This window comes from Hippopotamus amphibius, chromosome X, assembly GCF_030028045.1.
Source record: "Hippopotamus amphibius kiboko isolate mHipAmp2 chromosome X, mHipAmp2.hap2, whole genome shotgun sequence".
NCBI classification, from domain to species: Eukaryota; Metazoa; Chordata; class Mammalia; order Artiodactyla; family Hippopotamidae; genus Hippopotamus; species Hippopotamus amphibius.
This window is the reverse complement of record NC_080203.1, coordinates 93,575,716-93,598,043: the sequence shown is the minus strand read 5'-3', so window position 1 is coordinate 93,598,043 and position 22,328 is coordinate 93,575,716. Positions and strand designations below refer to the sequence as shown.

The window sequence follows — 22,328 nt, the reverse complement described above, 5'->3', positions numbered from 1 at the left end:
CTTCCTTGTTGCAATGGGTCCAAAAGCCAGACTTTTCTGATTATAGATTTGTTCTTGGTGGCCTAGTGCTGACTGAGCTAAGGTACAGGTTTTGTATCCCACACCATTTATCTTGCGCAAAGTAGGCGTTCAAAATTGTTCACTACAGTGGACTCTGAATTAGCATACTGGGGTTCTAGTTAAATTACCTGGATTGATTATATAAATTCTAGTCTCAGTTCTGCCAATAAATAATTAGCTGGTCATGTTAAGTGGGCAAACGCACCCCAATGGCCTGTTTTCTCTTTTGTGAAATGAGGGGCTGTTTCTTCCAAACCTAGGGCAAGGGTTTTCGAGTCAGATAGACCTAGGTTGGCATCCCAGTTCTACCCCTTAGTAGTCCTGTGATTTTTGCTTTCCTGAGCCTCTGTTTTGTAATTGTTAAAATGGAGGCAATACCAAAAACTGCAGTGTAGATTTTTCAGTGTTACTATGAGGGTCGAGTTGGCTGTTACAAGCATCACTGTATTTGATCACTCTTCACACTATCACTATTATGTGAGCTTGGACAACCTTTCTGTGCCTCTGTTTTCTTATGAATAAAAGTGGAGATATAATAGTACGTAGCCCAGTGGGGTTGTTGTGCGCATTAAATGAGATGAAAAAAGTAAAGGGCTTAGAACAGTGCCTGGCATATAATTAGTGGCTCAAAATACGTGAGCTAATATGTAAATCTAATTAGCAGTAGACTTCTACTACTAACTATTCTGTGGGCCAGAAGATCAGGATAAACAGTTTAGTTTTAAGGACAAAACCGAAAAACCATAACTCAGGATCGAAACAGTGAAACATATAAAAGAGCATTTCTTTTTCAAAAGTAATTGACACGCCCAGCATTGGGTTAGGACCCGCCCAGTCCTCATTAAATATGGCAGCGAGCAGGGCCGACCTACTGCGGCTGCGCATGCGGAAACTCCTCCCAGCACCGCCTTCTCCGAGGCTCTCCTCGGCTTGCTGCCTCCCGGGCGGGCATCGCCTCCTCCGCGCCTTGGCGGAGGTGTAGGGAGAGGGCTGGCCGAGGCGCGCACGCGCAGACGGCGGCCGTGCTTGGCCGATCCCTGCGAGGCGTCTGTCACATGAGCCGCGCGCCCGCTCCGCTCCCCCTCCTCCCGGCTGGGCTGTGAATGAAGCTCTGCTGGCTACGTGGGGCGCTAGCTCAACTTAGTGTCCCGGACGCCAGAGCCGACTGAGCGCTCGGCCCGCCGGCGGCGGACACGGGCTCCGCCGCTCCGGACCTCGGCGACAGGTAAAGACAAACGGGCTGTCCCTACCCCTGCAGGTCCTTGGCGGGCCGCTGGCCCCCGGCCCACCCGCGGAGCACCCCCTGGGCGCAACGACACAGGGGAAGCGCTCCCCCGCTGGCTCAGCCCCCGGGAGATGGGGCTTCCCCGTGCCCGGCCGCCGCCGCTTGGCACTCGGAGGAGTTAGACCGGCCAGTTCAAGCCAGTGCAGGGCGGCATCTTCCAGGGAGCCCAGCCCTATTCTTTGAGCCAGGGTCCCTGCGCTGTCCCAGCGAAGTTTCCTCGCGGAGCCGCGCCAAGCCCGCCCCGCTTTTGAATGGGGGAGGTTAGCTGCAGACGTCCCCTTTCCAGGACTGGGGCAGGGTGGCTTTGGCTGGTAGAGTCCTGTCGAGGCCCCGTTCTTATCCATCCTGCTCTGGACTGGCAGGTTTGTGTGGGTCGTAGCGAAGTGGAGTCCAGGCTCTCGGAAAAGTAGTTGCTGCATTTTCCTTTCCCTACTTAGAGCGGGGAGCTGGTTCTCTCCAGACTTTACAGGCTTGCGCTTGAGCGCCTTCACCCCAAGGGGAAAACTTTACCTTCACATTGATGCGCGTGTAGCTTATTAACATTTCAGAGCAAATCAGTTTCCAGGAGTGCCAAGTGAAGTTGTACGTGTGCCTGTGAGATAACGTCAGTGTAAGCTACCCCAAATAAGTGAGGGAAATCCAGAAGTGTGGAGTATAAAAAGCCACTAAAGAATCTGCTTTACATACACTTCATACACTTATTAGCAACTACCCGGGTTTGACTTCGGAGATGTTAAAGTCTCCTGGTCACATGAGGCGCGGATCAGTACTGTTTAACTGTATGCTAAATAAGAGGGAAGAAAAGGCAAACCAAAACAAACTGTTCTAGGTTCCAGATAAGTCGTCGCAGCGCTTTTTCCTGGTGAATTCATCCCAGGACTTTGTGAATTCCTAGTTTTCTTGAACTTCACAAGCCTTTCCTTATCCAAAGCATTGTCTTTTCTCTATTGGCTTTTTGCGATTAGTGTGCACATCCACACTTTCGTCCTTTAAAAAAAAGTCACTTAAAATTAAGGCCAAAATGATGGCTCTCAAGTTCGTATTCGTCTTCAGTATGTACAGCGCTTTCTCTTAGGGGGTGGAGGTGTTGCTTGTATGAAAGCTATGGAAATAGCAGTCTACTTTGAAGTACCCCAGGTCAAAAAGGTGAGGACTTTTTCTTAGCAAAAGCAGATTGGCTTGTATGCTACATAAGAAAGACCTAATGAAGAACTTGTTTAAATGGACAAGCAAAGTGTTTAATATATTCACCTACTGAATCAAACGAAGTAGTCAGACCTTTCATTTTTTTTCTCCCTTTCCTAGCGCCTTTCATATCCTTCCAGGTAGTACTGTCCTAAGACTGAATTTGACATTTTAAAAATAAGAATTATCCGAATTAATTTGGTTTTACTTAAATTAGTATTCTGTTCTTACATTTTTCTTTTCCTTTGGTTCTTTTGCTTTCTGATTGTAAAAGCAATCTATGTTCCCTACAGGACATTGGCAAATGTGGGAAAATATAATGAAGCGGAGAGGAAGCAGCACGACCCCGAGGGCATTGCTCTTCACTTTTTATTATGCCTTTTTTTCTTTTCCTATATGAGATCTATTTTAAAACTTTAGTCACAAAATTTGCTCTCCTTTCTATGAATTTTTTAATGTAGAGTTGAGTGTTTTTTTTTGGGGGGGGGGTTGGGGAGGGCATCTGATATTATGCTGATCTTCATTCCCCTAGTGTGGAAGTTTGAGATAGGAGAGACACTTAATGGTTATCTCATCCAACCATCCATCCTTTGAGATTCTGAAATCCACTTACTGAAGATCCAGTGATTCATGCAGAATTGGACAGCACTCAAGGGCAATATTAACCAACTCTAGATCTCCCCATTCTTTTTTCAGTGATACCTTGCTGCTTAGGTGGAAACTTACTATCCACGTCTGCTTATCTTTGAAATTGAGTTCCAGAGAGGGACAGGAGATAATTTGCAAGGATTCGAATGTTTTTCACTTAGGTATTCATTTTTCTGTTGACGTTTTCAGGTTCCTGTCTTGAGCATCTTGCAGAAAACAAGACAACACAGCTGGTGTCCCATCTACATCCCAGTCCAGTCTCCCTAGAAAACTGGGGGGTCTGGGAAACTCTGAGCCTGTGACCCCAGCGTGGGAGAGAATAAGATCAAGATGGCCATGTGGCAGGGTAAGAAGTTAGTACTTATGCCTTCAACTGGTTTTTCCTCCTCCTCCATCCTCTGTCCCAACCCAACCCCCCAAGCCAGTGGCAGGCGGCCAGGCAGCTGTTTCTTTAATTTAACCCTTTGTCTTCACCAGGACAAAGCATATTGGTTTAAAAGAAGTTGCTGCTAGCTAGAAGTTCAAATTATTTTAAAGTGGGGGTGGAGGGTGTGTGTGTATGGGGTGGGGGGGGTAGAAGTAGCGGGAAAATGTAGTGCCGGGAGCATTTTCAAAGAACTCCCTTCATTTGAACATGTGCTCATGGGGTTTGTAGGTGAGGAGATGGAGGATATTTTTTCATATTTTTGTTTTTTATTTGTTTCTGGCAAATTTCTATCATAAGGTTTTCAAACGTGGGGGAAACATGTCAGCACTTCCCTGATTTCCTCTTCCCAACGAAGACTTTAAAGCATATTTAATGTTATAATGATTATATTTGGTGATTGAAGGAAAATGCCTGTTTTAATATTATGGAGTGACCTGAGAGCAAAGCTCAATGCTCTCTTGCCTGATAGACTACATCTCTTGTGAGCCTGTGAACTCTTACCACATATAAAGTTACTCTTTTTTTTTTTGGTGGGGTTGGGAATGATGCCCTTTGGGAGAGCATCAGAATCTCTGGGGGTGTGTGGGATTTTTATGTTTATCAAAAGGGAGTATGGGTTTAAGAAATGGTAGACAAACACTACCCATATTGGTCTGTAACCCACAAAAGGTTAAGGACCACTTAGATGCAGTAGAATGAAAGGAGCTTAAATGTCCATAAATATTCAGTAGGTAGGTTTGTTGGTGGTCTAATGTATCTTTTAAAACTGTCTCCTGTTGATTAGGGCTGCAACAAGAATTTCTGATGCCTGAGGGTTGTCAATTTAAAGATACTTATTGAAATGAGGTTCGCCTGTATCCCTGCTTTGACTCACACAATGGGCATTTATCAGGAGGAGTTTGAATATTCTTGTTTAAATCCTGAGACATTCTTTCATTCAACAAGTAGAATACAGAGATGAGTAAGATGCAGAATCCTGGAGGGTTCCTTGTCTTATGGGAGAGACAAACATATAAACAAATAATTGTGTCAGGTTGAATAAGTGTCATAATAGGGAGAGATGCAAAATGTGATGGACGCCCAGAGAAAAGCGTGATGAACTGTGAGTTCTGAGCTGGGCTAAAAAAAATGAGTGGGAGTTTGCCAGATGGGCAAATGAGAGAATTGCATTATGGGCAGACAGAGAAGCACTGTTTGGGAACTTCCAAGTTGCTCTGTTGGCCTCGTGTGAGATGTGTGGGCCACGACCTCAGATGAAGCAGGGAAGGTAGTCGGGGGCCGGATAATAAAGAACCTTGTATGTCCTAGGAAGGATTTTACACTTTATCCTGAAGACAAAGATTCTAAACAGGGAAGTAATATAATCAGATTTTGTTTTAGAAAGATTACTTTGGCAGCAGTGTTGTAGTGGGTTTGGAGCCGGAGAGAATGAAAGCCAAAAGCCAGTTGGGAGGCTTCTGGTATAGTGGTTTAGGGAAGAGATGATGAGGTTCTGAGCAGAAGCAGGGGGCAGCAAGGGCAGAGAGAATGGGATGAATTCTAGGAAAGTTCTGTGACTGGATGTGGGAGGAACCGAGCCTGGGTTGACATCCAGTTTGGGTGCCTGGGACCGGTGGTGCCATTCACTGAGATGGGCAACAAGGTAGTGAGAGGGGCATGGGGCCGGTGGGAAGTTAGTGTGCCTGGTTTGGTTTGGCCTGTTTTGTTTGAGACACCTGTGAGCTCTCAGGTTGATGTTTAAAAGGTAGTCCTGAAGGTATGGAATTGGAGTTTGTGTAGGTGGGGAGCTGAAGTTTTGTTCTTAATGATGCATAAAGAGCTTGTGTGTTTTCTTTCAGTTTAATGGAAATGTCATTAGTAGTTAATGATTTATAATAAAAACATTTTAATGGATAACAATTCTGAATAAAAATGTCATAATTTCTTAATAAGTAATATATTTTGCTGTCTCAGGCCCTGAAATCCGATCTGCTTAAGAATACATTGGAGGAAAACAATTTTTCTAGCATTAGTGAAACAATTTTTCTAGCATTAGCAAAGAGGGGAGTATTCCGCAGAAGTAACTGCAACTCATTCCTTGTTTTGTGCAGCCTCTGAAGTGACACGCATAGTACAATGATAGTTTGGGTCGCGGTATGGTAGAGTAGTTGAAAGTATGGGGTCTAGGTTCAGCTCCATTGGTTCTGTCACTTGGTATCTGTGAGACCTTGGACAAGTCCCTTAATCTCTCTGTGTCTCAGTTTTCTCTTTTGTAAAATGGCGATAACAATAGAACTCACCTTATAAGGCTGTTGTGATGATTAATTCAGTTAATATTAAGCAAAACCCTTGGAACATAGTAAGTGTCATATAAGTGTGTGCCACTATTATTTGTAGTAAGACATTTAGAATATTGGCTATCATATAAGTGCTCAGTAAAATTTAGCAATAGCTGTTATTGTTACTGCTGCTCCCGTTACTACTACTGCTACTACTTCTACTACTGTCATTATTATTGGCTATAGCCTAGGAGTGGGCCTGGGACCCTGTTCTGTGGAGTGAATTTCAGGTTGTCCTTGGAAGGCCTGCCCTGTAGGAGTCTGTTTGGGTCTTTATGTAGAGGTTTAGATCTGAAGAGAGCCTTAGAAAACATCTGGCCCAACCCCTAGAGGTTAAGTGACATGCCCATGGTCAAACAGGTTAATAGGAGTGACAGGACTAAAACCCAGGTCTCCTGATTCCCTATTCCAATTTTCTTTACATGGGCTCGTGGAAGAGGGAATGTGTGGGTCTGTCCCCAGCTCAAGGAAGCTCTGAGTCAATCTCTGGATCTGGTAGAGGAACTCTTAAGAGCTAGAGGAAGCCAAGTGTCGTTAGTCTCTTGGGTTAGTGCTGTCTACTTCCTCCATGGAGAATTGGATCAGAATTCCCATGCCTCTTAAACATGGCTGACATTATTTTGACTTTGTTTGATGGAGTCCTCTAAGACATTTCCTGATCACTTTAAACAGAGTGTACTGAGCATAATTTAATATTTTTGGTAACTGGGGGTCATCATTAATAACATCAGTTTCATTGGTCTAATGGTCAAGGAAATATTGAAGAGAATACTAGCCAGTTTGGGGTGGGGTGAGGGTGGAGACTTGTGTTGTCAGGTGTCATTTATGTATTCAGTTAACGTCAAGCACCAGTTGTGCACAGGCACTATGCTGCGCTCTAGAGATGCAATGGTCAGTAAAAACAGGTATGGGCTGTGCTCTCGTGGAACTTACCAACAAGGATAAAAGTAGCACTTCAAGTTTATGGAATGCTTTATTTAACGAATGTGCTGAAGTAACTTGGAAAAATGACACCAATGTAAATTTAGGATTAAAAGAGTGTTTCTTAATAAAGGAGGGGGGTACATCGGAACTGCCTTTAAAAAATATTCCTGCTCAATTCTCATCCCCCCCAGTTGTGATTCAGTCTTAAGACCTGAGCATTTAAAGAAGTGCTGTAAGCAATTCTGATGTATAATCCTGTTTGGGAACTGTTGCATTAAAGAACTAAGAGCTAAAAATAGAAATTATAAAGGAACTCAAAAAATATAGACTACTCACATAATCTTGGAGGGAAGATATTTGTATGCATAATATGAAAGGTAGAATAATAAAAAGTTTAATATAATCAACTGTAAAAAAATTTAAAGTTTCTACACAAAACCATAAATAAAGTTAATGAGAAAACTGGAAACAATTGCAAAAAGACTCATCCTTCATATGTAAAAACTTACAGCTCAATAAGAAAAATACAAGTATTTTATTGGAAAAAATGTGCAAAGGATGGGAATAGGAAAATACATACGCAGAACTCCAAATGGCTAATAAACATGAAAAAATGTTCAATCTCTAGTAGTCAAAGAAAGGGAGAATTAAACTGGCATACTCTTTTCTCCAATATAATTTGCAATGATTAAAAAGGAATTGACAAAACGCAGCTTTGGCAAGGACATGAGGAAGCAGGCACTTGCATTCACTTCTGATGGGAATATCAATTTGGCGATATTTATCAAAAGCTTTAAACAAAACGTGTTTACCTTTTCACCCTCCAGTTCCTCTTGTTGGAATTCATCCTAAGGAAATAATGAAGGATGTGCACAAGGATGTATCAATAAGGATATCGATTGCAGCATTTTCTATACTGGGGAAAATTTATAACACTCGATAATACTATACCTACTAAAAATGATAATGTGGAGTTATTGTACTTTTTAACATAGAAATAGGTTCATGATATGGTGTTAAATGGTGGGGGTGGGAAACACATCCCAAATTATCAGTAGTTGAAAGTGTGGGCTCTGGGCTTAGAGCTAGATGGAAATCCCAGCTTTATGAGCTTCGTGGTTTGGGGAATTTACTTACCTTAATGTTCCTCAAACTTCCACATCAGTTAAAAGAGGGATAAAATAGCAGCGAGCCTAACAGTTCCCAACTTGTATGTCCATTAGGATCACCCAGGGACCTTTTAAGCCCACTCAAGCCCAAGCCTCACCCAGGTCGATTAAATCAGAATCTCTGGGAATGAGATGCAGCGCTCAGGAATTTTGAAGTCCCGGTGACTCCAATGTGCAGACAAGTTTGGGAACTGCTGAGCTAATACGTAGGGTGGTTGCAAGGATTAAATCAGGAAATCACAGTGCCTGGCATGTGGTAAGACTCAATGCATGATGACTATTATTAGTAACTGTTACTTTTTCTTCTTAATAGTATGATCCCATATTAATATATGTGTTGTGTCCATGTATGTTTCATACAAAGAACAGTCTGAGGGGATAGACAAAAGTATTTTAAAAAGAAATTATAGTTGACTTTATTTTTGCTTATTTGTATCTTCCAATTTTTCTCTACCTAGCATGGGTTCCTTGATAATTTTTAAAGGTATAATTTCTGAAGGAAATATCAGATATATGTACACAGCTTTATATACTAAGGGATTTATAAATGGTGAAAAACTGAAGTCAGTTTCCACAGTAGGGGAACGTTAGTAAGTTATGGCAGGTCCGCAGAGTAAAATATCTGGCTATTAAAAATCAAGACCAATGCTGAGGAAAATCTTCATGATATAATGGCAGTGTATGGGATTATTCCATTTCTGCCTTCAATTTAAGTGGGGTTTTATGTATTGCTCTCTGTCTTGACATGCTACGTATATACTTATGAATGTATATATCCACCTTTGCGAGCGTGGATTCCTCAAATTGGGACTGTATAACTAAAGCAGTTGCAGTTTTATTTTTTTTTTACAGCTTTTTTCCCCAAAATGATTTGTAGTTGTGTGTGCAGCACTTTGCCCTGATCTGTGTGCTCTACAATAAAAAACAAATCTAATATATTTTCAAAAGAAAATAACTGTGAATGTGACAATAAATACAGAATAGATGGAAATTATCCAAAGTTGTTGAAGTGGCTATCCCCAGGTAGTATGATGCATTTATATTTTTTCCCTTTTTATACTTTTACTTTGCAAATTTTATATAATAAATATGTATTACTTTTAAATCAGAAAACAAGTTATTTGGAAATGAGGTGTAAAATAGCAGTGCCTCCAACAGGAAGTGAATTGTGTGGGCTTCTGGACAACTGTTTCAGCTTTTCGGTAACCCCTCTACCTCCAAATTAAAACAAAACAAAACAAAACAAAACAAAAAACCCCAACCAAACTCCCAAGGGTTTGGTTAGAGCAGTTTTTTTGCTATTAATACTTCCTTAAGTACTCTTGTAATTTTTGGCTGTCTCTCCTATTGACTCTAAAAACTCTTTTGGAAGTGAGATTGTGGACAGGGAAAGTGTACAAAAATAGGGAAATTACATTTAATCTAGTGTGGGAGTTACATAATAAGGTGAAGTGGCAAAATATGTCAGGGTAAGCCTGAAAATAAAAGTTGCAATGAGAAACTGTTCTGTTGGCTTCAGATCCAAAGGAAGTAAGTTTCAACTTCGCAGGTTTTTTTTTTTTTTTTTTTTTTTTAGCACATCGCAGTGTGTTTGTAAACACTCTGGTGATTTAGCTAACACCTGGGGGCCAAGGGGAGCATCACAAAGCAGTCAGTGAATTGATAACAGAGCTTCCCTGTGAAATCTGGATGGCGCTGTGACTTGATAGTTGGACCACCTAGGAAAAGCCATCTGGTCCTGTTCTGTTGACCAAAACGTTAGTATCTGCGTGACTCTCAAAAGTCATGTTGTTAGCACAGAAGTAAAGAAACAGTTCCCACTCCCCTCCTTTTTTCTCTCTTTGGTGCAGTGTCTCATCTACGGCAGGTACAAGAAATCAGTTCTTTGTCTCTCTGCATTATTGCATTTCCACAACTCCTCAGCCGGGCAGAATTGGGGAGTGGTGGTGGGATGGATTATGATGAAAAACATTGAGTAGGGGGTAACCAAAACCAGTCTTTCAGAAGATTTTTCTCAAAGAGCCAGCCATTCCTTCCCAAGTGTGCAGCATGGAAGGAACGTGGGCCTTGGAATCTGATACACCTGGATCTGAACCCAGCTCTGCCCGTTGGTAGCCAGTGTTCCCTAAGCTCCAGAAGCCTCAGTTGTCTCCTCTGGGTTCAAGTGTAGTCTCTGGAGACAGACTCTCTGGGTTTGTATCCTGGCTCTGTCGCTGCTAGCTATGGGTAAGTTATTTCATCTCTTTGGGCCTCACCCTCTTCATCCGTAGAATGGGGTTAATAATAATCATATTTCAAAGGATATATGGCATCACTCTGTACTAATTACAATTTCATGTGAATCTACAAATAAAGTTTTTACCTCAATATAAATTTTTTAAAAAATTTATTTATTTATTTGGTTGTGCCAGGTCTTAGTTATGGCAGGTAGGCTCCTTAGTTGCAGCAGGTGAGCTCATTAGTTGTGGCATGCAAACTCTTAGTTGCAGCATGCATGTGGGATCTAGTTCCCTGACCAGGGATCGAACCTGGGCCCCTTGCATTGGGAGTGCTGAGTCTTATCCACTGCACCACCAGGGAAGTCCCTCAATGTAAAATTTTAATTAAAAAAAAAGAACAGCAGAACAAGGACTTTCTCCTACATCACAATAATAATGTTCACGCTCTCAAGGAATTATCTATAAAATAATTTCATCTAGTTTATAGACTGTAATTACATTTTTCTCAATTATCCTGAAATATCTTTTATAGCATTTTTTGAGGGGGCATTTAGTATCCAATCAAGGAACAAGTATTTGATTATCTGTCCCTTTAATCCCCTGTTCCTTTTCCTTTATTTCATTTCAATACATTGACAGTTTTGAAGTGTCCGGGACAGCTGTCATGTAAAACATTCCTCAGTCTGGCTTTGTGTGATTGTTTTCTTGAGATTAGATTCCAGTTCTGTGCTTTTGGCAAAATTACATAGGTGATGTTGTGTATGTCCCACTGCATTACATTTTGGTTGAAGACATATCGGTTTATCCCATTATTGGTAATGCTAAGGTAATCACTTATTAAGGAGGTGTCTGCCATATCTCTTCATTGCCAAGGTTCTGTTTTTCATAGATAATTAATAAAAAAAAATCTATGGCATGGTACTTTAAGACCTTGTGAATATCCTGGCTCCCAAATCATTCATCCAACAGTTTTAGCATTAATTGGCGATCTCTACCTGAATTGTTGAAAAAATGATAATTTTTCTAATTTTATCATCCCTCTTTTTTTTTTAAGCTGGAATTCATCTGTAATGAAGAGCTCCCCCACATTTTATTTTATTTTTTATTTAACTGTAGTGGATTTACAGTATTGTGTTAGTTTCAGGTGTACAGCTTCAGATTCTTTTCCATTATAGGTTATTATAAGATACTGAATAAAATTCCCTGCACCATATGGTAAATCCTTATTATTTATTTTATATATAGTAGTGTATATCTATTAATCCCATACTCCTAATTTATTCCCCCCTTCCCTATGGTAATGATAAGTTTGTTTTTTATGTCTCTGAGTCTGTTTTGTAAATAAGTTGACTTGTATTAATTTTTTAGATTCCACAAATAAGTGATATCACGTAATATTTGTCTTTGACTTACTTCACTTAGTATGATAATCTCTAGGTCCATACATGCTGCTGCAAATGGCTTTATTTCATTCTTTTTTATGACTGAGTAGTATTCTATTGTGTGTGTGTGTGTGTGCACGTGTGTGTGTGTACACACCATATTTCTTTCTCCATTCATCAGTCGATGGACATTTAGATTACTTCCATGCTTTGGCTATTGTGAATAGTACTGCTGTGAACATTGGGGTGCATGTATCTTTTTGAATTAGAGTTTTCATCTTTTCCAGAAATATGCCCAGGAGTGGGATTGCTGGATCATATGGTAGCGCTATTTTAGTTTTTTAAGGAACCTCCAGACTGTTTTCCATAGCGGCTGTACCAATTTACATTCCCACCAACAGTGTAGGACACGCACATTTTTAAATTAAGAGAAGCAAATTGCATCCCAGAGACAAATGCTCATTTTTTTTCCTCCTGGGCAAATTTCTTATTTTATTGTGGTAAAATACACATAACAGCTTCCTAGGTGGCTCAGTGGTTAAGAATCCGCCTGCCAATGCAGAGGTCACGGGTTCGATCCCAGCTCCAGGAAGATCCCACATGCCGCGGAGCAACTAAGCCCGTGTGCCACAAAAAAATAAAAATAAATAAATAAAAAAGCACTTTAAAAAAAAAAACACTTTAATAAAAAAAAAATAAAATACACATAACATAAAAAATTCCATTTTAGCTATTTTAAAGTGTATAATTTAGTGACATTTAGTACATTCACAATGTTGTGCAACCATAGCTACTATCTAGTTCCAGAACATTTTCATTACTCCAAAAGGAAATCCCCTACCCATAAAAAAAAATAATGATCATACCTACTCATAGGATATTAGAAGGATGAAGTGAGGGAATACACATGGCCAGGCACTTGTGAAGCACTCCCAGATGTTGTTCTTTACTATTATCATATCTTTTTACATATTATAATATTTACCTCACACGGTTGCAGGTGAGAATGAGAATCACCAAAATGCCAGGCCTGTCCTGGCTGTTGTGATTATAATTGTGGCAGAAAAAAAAAATCACTATTCTCTTGCAAGGATGTTTTTCAGCTGGAAAGGATCTTTTGAGGTGATCTGTTTCCAGCATCTCATCTTGCAAAGGAAGAAACTGAGGCCCACGGAGACTCATTCTGGGTCATACAGCTGTCACATGGGGCATAGAGCCAGGATTAGGCCCCGGGCTCGATCATCAGAGCCAATCTGTCTGCCTGCTTAGCCCTACTGCATTACCCTGCCCCTGCTCCCCCAGGCTTGGCTATTTTATAATTTTCTGCTAAATGTTAGTCTTTCCCTACTATTGCTTTCCCTACTTTATTGCTGCTTTAAAAAGTTTAGGCTTTTTTTCCCCCAAAGAATTGTTTTGTCATTGAGGTTTCCAGGATGTGTTTTTTTTCTTCCTGTGCCTCTGTTAGCATTTTTGAAATAAACTATAGGTTCCTTAGGTTTTAACCAGAATTATAATTCAAAGCTTCCTGTTTCATGTTCTGTGTGTGGCAGGGCAGGGGGAGGGGGGCCTAGAAAGTTTCACTACGGGTGGCAACAAATGTCAGATTCTTCTTCTTTCTACCTTCTGTTAACATGCAGGTATTTATAGACCTGTGGTCAGACCAAAGAAGCTGTTGAGGAGTTAATAGGATGAGGTAACCCCCTTAGTAATGACATATTTTCATGCTTTTCAACCCAGTACCATTCAGGGGTGAGGTAGCATTTTATTGTATTTATTTAGGATTTCTGCCCTGACTGCTTCCATGAAGAGCATCACAGAAATAAATCCAGGACATGGACCATCTAGTGGCAATGAAATAGATGTTACCAGGCGTGTGGGAAACTCTGGGCACTGAAATTTTTTTTCCTTTTTTCTTTTCTTTTTTTTCCCCCACCTCTTCATTTCTTCTTCTGCCGCCCCCTCCCCAAAAAGATAAGCATACTAAATTACATCATTGAGATCTTCTGGCCATAAAAAGTGTTCAGATGTAGAGGAACCCCCTGGCCCTGTCTGTACTAAGTCTTCTGGTCCTTCCACTGCCCTTCTTGGCCTGGTCTGACCTGATGTGTGGCCACCTATGACTAAGCCCTGAATATTCCCAGGTTGAAATCATGATCTTTCCTGTTTAGCTTGAGAGTGATGAGAGGCAAGTGGGCAGGGGAATGGCCACCATCCAAATGCCCGATTCTGCCAAGGGCTTGTTTTCCTTGGGTTCTGAACCCTGGTAATAAATAATAATAGTAGAATCGCTTCCTCTTACATTCACTGTATTAATTGAACCACCATCTACCCAGATACCAAAGCCAAAATTCTGTGTGGCATCACACGGTTCTTGCTCTTCCCCACATGCAGTCCACCCCTGGTGGACTAGAGCATTCCTGGCAAATGTCTACTTATCTTTCAACCATCAGCTCAGAGGTCATCTCTTCTCTGTAGCCTTTCCTGAAACCTTGCCCATCCTCTGCTAAAATTTGCCATTCCCCTCTTTGTGAGTTTCCCCACTATATTGTATATCCCTTGAAGGCGTTGACAATTTTTGTTCAGTACTTTTGTTGTTGTGCCTGCTGTGTGCCAGGCACTGTGTTAGGTGGGTGCTGGGGGTATAGTAGTGGCCACAAAAGTCATGATTCTTGTCCTCCTAAGCCTTATAGTCATATGGGGGGAAAGCAAACAAAAATACATAAACATTTCATTATGAAGTGTCATGAGTGCTATTATAATGTCTTCTGGAAAAGAATGATAATGAGAACTAATTTGCTAGAAGGGAGGGTCTGGGAAGAAGTGACAGGTTCGGCTGAGACTGAAAGATGAGCAGGAGTTATCCAGGTTAAGAGCTGAGGGAAGAGCATCCCAGGCAGAGGAAAAAAGTGGAAATCCCTGAGGTGGAAAGAATCTGGATTCTTCCCTAGCATGGCCCAGGAGGACTGTACCATAATGAAGGAAGTATAAAGGGGCACTGGATGAAATTGAAAGGGTGAGGATTCCCCGGCAGTCCAGTGGTTAAGACTCTGTGCTTCCACTACAGGGAGCACACGTTCGATCCTTGGCCTGGGAGGTAAGATCCTGCATGCCGCATGGCGTGGCCAAAAAAAGAAAAAAGAAATTGGAAGGGTGGGCAGGGGCTGGTCACACAGGGTTTTGTAGGCCATGTAACCAAGTATCCTAAGTGCAGAGTGGAGGCTTTGCAGATAGATTGGACAGGGCAGGGTATCAGTGAAGGAGAGGGGAGTGTCTCGTTCACCTTTGCATATCAACAGTCTAGAAGAGAGTGCCTGCCATGTACTATGTGTTCATTGAGTTTTTGTTTAATGAATTATATACTTGCCTGGCCTTTCTACCGGGATTGCCATGAAGATTAAAGAAGGTAAGATATGCTAAAGTGCTTTGCAAAATGTAAAATGTTAAACAAGTGTTATTCTAGATGCTATTCACTAGACTGCATGCAGTGATGCTTACAGATGTTCACTACCACTGGGGAAAAAAACACCACCAAATTGTTAACCTAGCAGAATCTCTCAACAAGATCATCCCATGCCATGAATACACTAATGTACTGATTTGTTACGTATTCAAAGTGTGCCTCTGTTGCCAATCCCTTTAACTAATTATGGGTGAGTGGAAACCACCTTATATCACACCATTATGTAGCACTTCTGGTGTTAGAGATAATTGTGTTGCCAGGAGAGTTTAGGTTTCTCTTCTATGCTGAATTTACTCAATAAAATCTTTGAGCCTAAAGAATTTGTTATTGAAGAGCTGGATGAATTGTGAGGAATAGCACCCTCTGAATTTGCATTTGAATGGGACAAGGCTAATCACAGCAAGGTGTGGCTGCCACCAGCCATGGCACCTGGTTTTCTAGACTGTGTTAAAGTAAAAGATGTAACAAAATCATCAGTGCGCCGCATTTTTGTGTTAAATATTTAGTACCCTATTTGAGCTGCAGGAACTTCAGACCAGATGATTGATTTTAAAAAGCCCACCCTCTGTGTGGTGTTGGTAGGAGTATAAATTGTTAGAGCCCATTTGGAGGGCAGCTTGGAAATCCTTATCAAAATGTAAAATATGGAGCAGCTTCCCACTAGCTATCTATTTTACATTTGGTAGTGTGTATATGTCAGTGCTATTCTCTCACTGCGTCCCAGCTTCGCCCGCTCCCCCTGCCCCGTATCCTCAAGTCCATTCTCTACATCTGCATCTTTATTCTTGCCCTGCCACTGGGTTCATCAGTACCTTTTTCTAGATTCCATATATATGTGTTAGCATACGGTATTTGTTTTTCTCTTTCTGACTTACTTCACTCTGTATGACAGACTCTAGGTTCATCCACCTAACTACAAATAACTCAATTTCATTCTTTTTATGGCTGAGTAATATTCCATTGTATGTATGTGCCACATCTTCTTCATCCAGAGACTAACACAGTACTGTAAAGCAATTATACTCCAATAAAGATGAAAAAAAAGGATATGAGAAAGAGATTAGTATAAACTAAAAGATTACCTTGTAAAATGATGAAATTTTGGTTAACAATGGAATATATTTTCTTAATATTAAATATATTCGAAAGGAGACAAAAAATATAAAAATATGTATACATTTTGTCCCAGTGAATCTAGTCTAAAAAGGAACTGCGCAAAAGTCACTTGTTACAAGGATGTTAGTTGCCTCTTTGTTGCCATTTTTTCACTATCGATAATCGTGATGTCCATCATGAGAGAATGATTATATTACTAATGGTGTATATGCATTGTGGAATGTATTTCATTAAAAAAAATGAGGTAGCTCTGTATATAATGACAGAATGATGTCCAAGATACATTTTAAGTGGGAAAAGAAAGGTGCAGAACGGTATTGTATGTTCTCATCTGCACAGCAGAAAGAAGGGGGGAGGTATAGGATAAATCTGACTTTGTAAATATGTATACTTAGATGTGCATAGACATTTTCTGGAATGATGCATATGAAGCAATTATCAGTTGTTACTTGTAGATTAGGGATGGCTAGGGTTTTTTCATTTTCACTTGACACTTTTCTATACTGCTTGACTTGCTTACAACAAACTATAATGCCTTTAAATAATAAACTTTAAATAAAATCCGAATCCCACGCGATTCTTTTCTTGACACTGTTATACTAAGAAATAAAAGGTGTGATAGTGGTTGAGGTGAGAGGTCAGGCCTCGGAAAGCTACCAGGGAATCATGATGACCAGAAGGCTTGGAGGGTGGGGTGATGTGAATGTGGCTTTGTTTAAAGCTTAATGCTAAGAAAGTGAGATAAATTAGGTAAAAATCATGATTTTGTTAATTTTTTTAATGAAGCAATTTTAATTATGTCATTAGTTTTGATCTGTGGATATTTTAATACCTAAGTTGCATAGTAATTGTATTCTAGGCCACAATTAAACAATTAAGTGTCTCAGTGTCTGGATAAATAGTTGTTGTTCTTGTTCAACTTGTTTAAATATTGTAAGTGAATGCTAGGCTACAATTTCTTGCTCTTTTTGCTTAAGGACCCAAAGAGGAATGCAGGTATAGTCCTATGTTTGAAGCAGAGAAGATTTAAGTTGCCTATATTTGCATAATAAAGTTTTGATTAAATTAAATCCTCAAATGCTTCAGGCTCATTTTAGCCCGCTCTCCCCCCAGCAGAAGACGGCTTTTGCCTGAGCTACAAGAGGTAAAAGGAATTTCCAGCTGAATGTCCTCTTGATTTGGTGTAATGAATAGTTCCTTCACTAAGTTGTGTGTGTGTGGAGACAAGAGTCACTAGCCAGTCTTAACTGACCCTGGTTCTCTAATATTAGGAATTTTAGCCAGGCGATGCATGGTAGAAGACTTTCAAATGAATGAGGAAGCAAGACAGGTTTTACTCTAGGATGTATAATTGTGTGTCTGTGTAATTGGGCAGGTGGCAGAGGCTGGAATGATAGAAACAATTGTGAGAAAGGCTAAGGCATTTCAGGCTGTAGATGGGCGTGGAAAGACTGGAATCATAAAGAGTGCAACTTTTGAGAGATATTTTTGGTTGTGGAAACGATAGAGCATGAGGAGCAACCTGGAGTGTGGCTTTAGGTTGAACCTGGTCCTGGAAGTTATGCTTAGAGAACCAGACAGGAAGATTTTCGTCTTTGCTGAGGATCAGAGAAACTGTTAGAAACAGCTCCAGCTTGGACTAGGCATAAAGGAGGGGGAAACTGGGAGAAGAAATAGACATCGCATAAAGACAGAGAAGGCCCTGAGCAACAAGTGGGCTGGACTTTGTATCTGCTGAGAGCCAGCAGTTGGCTGCCCTGTAGAAAATGTTGCTGAGAAGCCTCACTCCATAGTAAAGTATTCTGATTTGACTGAGGTTGAGGAAGAGAACAAATAATAATAGCTATCATTTATCCAGTATTTACTGTGTGCTTCTTCCTTACATGCACTTTTAACTGGTAACTGATAGAGCCTGGATCCAAGGCAGTCTGGCTCTAGAGCCCTTGCTGTGATACTAATGAGGAAGTGAAATGTTCTGAAGGCAGTAAGAAAGCAGAAGGCTTGGGCTTCCCTGGTGGTGCAGTGGTTAAGAATCTGCCTGCCAGCACTATTTACAATAGCCAGGACATGGAAGCCCCCTAAATGCCCATCAACAGATCAATGGATAAAGAAGATGTGGCACATATATACAATGGAATATTACTCAGCCATAAAAAGAATGAAATTGAGTTATTTGTAGTGAGGTGGATGGACCTAGAGTCTGTCATACAGAGCGAAGTAAGCCAGAAAAACAAATACTGTATGCTAACTCATATATGAAATCTAGAAAAATGGTACTGATGAACCCAGTGACAGGGCAAGAATAAAGATGCAGAGAACGGACTTGAGGACACGGGGGCGGGGGGGGGTGAAGGGGAATCTGGGACGAAGTGAGAGAGTAGCACAGACATATATATACTACCATCTGTAAAATAGATAGTCAGTGGGAAGTTGTTGTATAACAAAGGGAGTCCAACTCGAGGATGGAAGATGCCTTAGAGGACTGGGGCGGGGAGGGTGGGGGGGGGGACTCAAGAGGGGGGAGTCAAGGAAGGGAGGGAATACGGGGATATGTGTATAAAAACAGATGATTGAACTTGGTATACCCCCCAAAATAATAAATAAATAAATAAAATTAAAAAAAAAAAAGAATCACCGTGGTCTCTTGTAGAAATGTCCATCCCCAGTATCTGGGGAATATCTTGGTACCTGTCACACTTTTTTGTCCTTGGTCATTACCCAACAGTACTTAAGATGACATGGTGTATTTCCTAAAGTTTCTTTCACTTCTTCTTTCTTGGTCAAACTTACACAGAGTTGTAGTTCCTCTAGCTGCTTCCTCAGCATCCTAAAGGATGAAATTTCCCTCTTATAAGTTCAGTACAGCCCTTCCCCTTTCATACGCATATTGTTCCCTGGCTGACATTCCCTTCTCAGATCCGTGGTGGCCTCCAGAACTCCTGTTCTTTGGTCAGAAAATGTCCCTATATTCTCAACCATTTTTCTGGAATTCTTGATGACACTATTTTCTTCACTACCCTCTTAAATGGAAGCTGCTCATTCTCTCATAGTTCCTCAATCTCACAGCTAGCTTCTGCTGCCAGGATGTTGTTCAACGGCTTCCTTTTCCCTTATTCTCAAATGCGCATGCCATTGGGTAGTGTACCAACTTTCTTCATTGGCACAGACTGATCCCTGGCTTATTTGCTTACATTCTTCGAGACCTCTGGCACCTAGCTTAGTGTTCTGTGCTATCCTGACTCCTGGCATCATCCTAGACCATGTCAGTGCCCACACTGATGCATCATCAAATGCTCCAGCATAACACTTCCTTGACCTCCAATACTATGATGTTCATTTTTGTTCTGCTTCAGTAACTTTATCTTATGGCTACACTTTGGGCTTTGTCACCAACTGGAAGTGTTCTACCTCTGATGTTTCAAACTCTGAAATTCAGTTTTTTGACTAGTACCTCTAGCCTTCCACATCCCACATTCCCTTCCTCTCACAGAACCTTTCTGACCTAATTGACACTTCTGGCTCCTTCTCTTTTCTTCCTGACTTTCAGTCCTCTCCTGCTTCTACTGTCTTTCCCACTCATTCAGCCATTTCCCACCCCACCTCAACCCTGCCAGCCATTTGATATTAATTCCCACAAGCGCCCTCAATTCCCTCATGTCCCTCTTACTCCCCTGCACCTGTCCTGCCAATCCCCAAACCTAGATGGACTTTAGCATCTGTTTTCTTCTGTCCTGTTCCCAGGCTGCTGAGTTGTCCTCAGGAAAATCACCTCACCATGCTGATTATATCCATGACCAAACTGTGATTTCTGACCACAGCTGGATCCTCAACGGCTGCTCACTAATCCTTTTTTACACATTCCTAGTTGGTTCCTTTTCCAATTTCCCACAGCATCTGTTCCATTTTCTTACCACACCCCTCCAGTGCCCTAATTTAGCCTTCCCTATCCCCAGTTCCTCTCAGCAGATAATCTAGTTACATACTTCTCTGAAAAGACAGAGCCCACTGGTCACAGACTCTTCCCTTGAAACATTTATTCCCATGGCTACTTTTATCTTCATTCTTCTTGTATCATCTTTTCAGGGGCTTTTTACCTCTTTCCCGATGCCTCTTTAAAGATACTCTCTGTTCCATTAACCTCTTCCTTCTTTCTCTTGTAACTTTAGTATTTTCCTCGAAGAACTCTTTTTCTTCTGCTTGCACATATCCAAGAATCTCTCTTTCACCTATTTCCCCCAAATTTCCATCCCTACAGACTAATGGGAAATCTTTTTCCTTTATCTGAAAATTTCTTGACGGAGCCATCTATGCTTCCTCATTTGTCAGCCTTCAATTCATAGAATCTGGCTTGTGCTCCCTTCCCTCTAGTAAAAACTGACCTCTCATAGGTCAGCGTTGACTTTGAAATTCAGATCGTGTGGACTCGATGTCCCGAGGTACAGAAAACAGAGGAGGGGAGGGAGGGGTGTGTGTCTGTGTGTACACACAAGGTTGCCCATGCTTGTTTAGAGGGGAAAAGAAATATGAGGGAGAGGGGATAGAACTCAACACTGTACCTTTCTTCTGTTCCAGAAAAGTTCATAAATAACATGCTCTAATAACATCACTTCTTTCTCTTTGCTTTATTCTCAACTGTTATTCACTGTGTTTCCACCATCTGGTTTATTAAATTCCATAAGAAAGTACTACTGCCTTTTTCCCACAGATGATGGTGATGATGATAGTGGCCACCTTTGGGTGCTTACTCTGTGCCATATACTGTGGTAGATATTTGAATGCATTATAGCCTTTGGTTTTCATAAGAGCTTAGTGAAGTGTTCTAATACCCATTTTATGGATGGGCCAGTGATGGTTCAGAGAGAGTAAGTATTTTAACCAAGATTATGCGACAAGCAAGAGCCAGCACCCTGGTTGGCCTGGCTTCAAACCTCTCCTTAACCATTACACTTTACTGCCTTCCATGATCTAGTGCCAGATGCCATCTCACTAGCTCTTGATGATAATAACTGTGAGATCATACTTGCTTCCTGGTGTTTGAAGTGCCCCAGTGACTTTGTTTATCACTACTACTCTTTAAACCAGTCTGAGGACTTCTAAAGCCCTAGGCATGATTTCTAGCTCTTTTGTCTGGTTTTCTCCTCAAGAGCAGAGGGTATATCTTCCACTATGGTTCTTCTTTCTTTGTCACAGTTTTGGTGGTATTTTCCCCTTTTCTTAGCATTTTCTTTTAAGTCCATATTCATCATGTTAATGAATCTCCAGCAGAATCATTTCTTCCTCGTCTGTGTGCAGTTTCCCCCATCCCTTGCCAGAAGTTCATCATTCTGAGATCTTAAATGACTATCCAGAAAACTACATCCTATTCTTTGACATCATCTAAGTAGCCATATATTCATTTTCCCGTATCTTCCCTTCTAGTCAAAACTCATGACCTTCAAAGAGGAAGAAGAGGTAAAAAGCTCCCACATGCCCCTAAAGTCTTCAGTTTTCTAAGTAAACTTATAAAGTCAGTGGGTATAGTCCAGGTTCTTCTTGGTTGTATTATTTGTTGCCAGGTCTAAACATTTTCAGGACTAAAAATAAATTGGAAGATGCATAGCATCCATGTCCATCTCACTGAAAGAGTAAAAAACTTTTCTCCCAGGATGGGAGAATTAGCTGGGACTGAAAAAAGAAGTCAGCTCTTTTTGGTAATTGGGCTGGGAGGACAGATACCAATGAAGACAACTGCACAGTTAACAGGAAACGTTGTTTCTCCCGAAGTCAGGCAGCAGCTGTAAAAAGCCATGAAGTTACCCTCTTGCAGTGAATACTGCTTTCTTGTTAATGGTGCCCCAGAGCCACTCTGCTATTCCCATCTGCTACTGGGGATTCCCAATTGCTGAGCTTCCCTTGCCTCAGAAGAGCACCCTACCCTTAGGTTATCCTCCCTTCTCTTAATCCTGCCTCAAAAATAATAACCAATCCAGAGCTGATCCCCACTTTCCTCAGGCCCTCCTCAGAATCACTCAGAAACATCCCCAGAAGATGTTTCCCTTCTTCTTCTCGTTGAGCAGCATCCCATGGTTCCTCTGCAGTGCCCTCCCTTATGATGCGTGAATAAATCTGACGTTGTCAGGCTACGGGCTTGTCCTT

General features: G+C 41.2%; 1 protein-coding gene across 5 annotated transcripts in view; it reads left to right on the top strand.

Annotated features, from left to right (window-relative positions):
- The first annotated feature begins 1,094 nt into the window (after positions 1–1,094).
- CLCN5 (chloride voltage-gated channel 5) overlaps positions 1,095–22,328 on the top strand; it is a 141,434-nt gene continuing 120,200 nt past the window's right edge. For all 5 annotated transcript variants that reach the window (XR_009050268.1, XR_009050266.1, XR_009050267.1 and 2 more), the window contains exons 1-2: positions 1,095–1,285; positions 3,368–3,524. Coding sequence is in view for 1 of the 5 variants with exons in the window: in XM_057718054.1 (XP_057574037.1) it covers positions 3,509–3,524 (16 nt within the window). In the remaining 4 variants the exon portion in view is untranslated. The remainder of the gene's footprint in view (positions 1,286–3,367; positions 3,525–22,328) is intronic.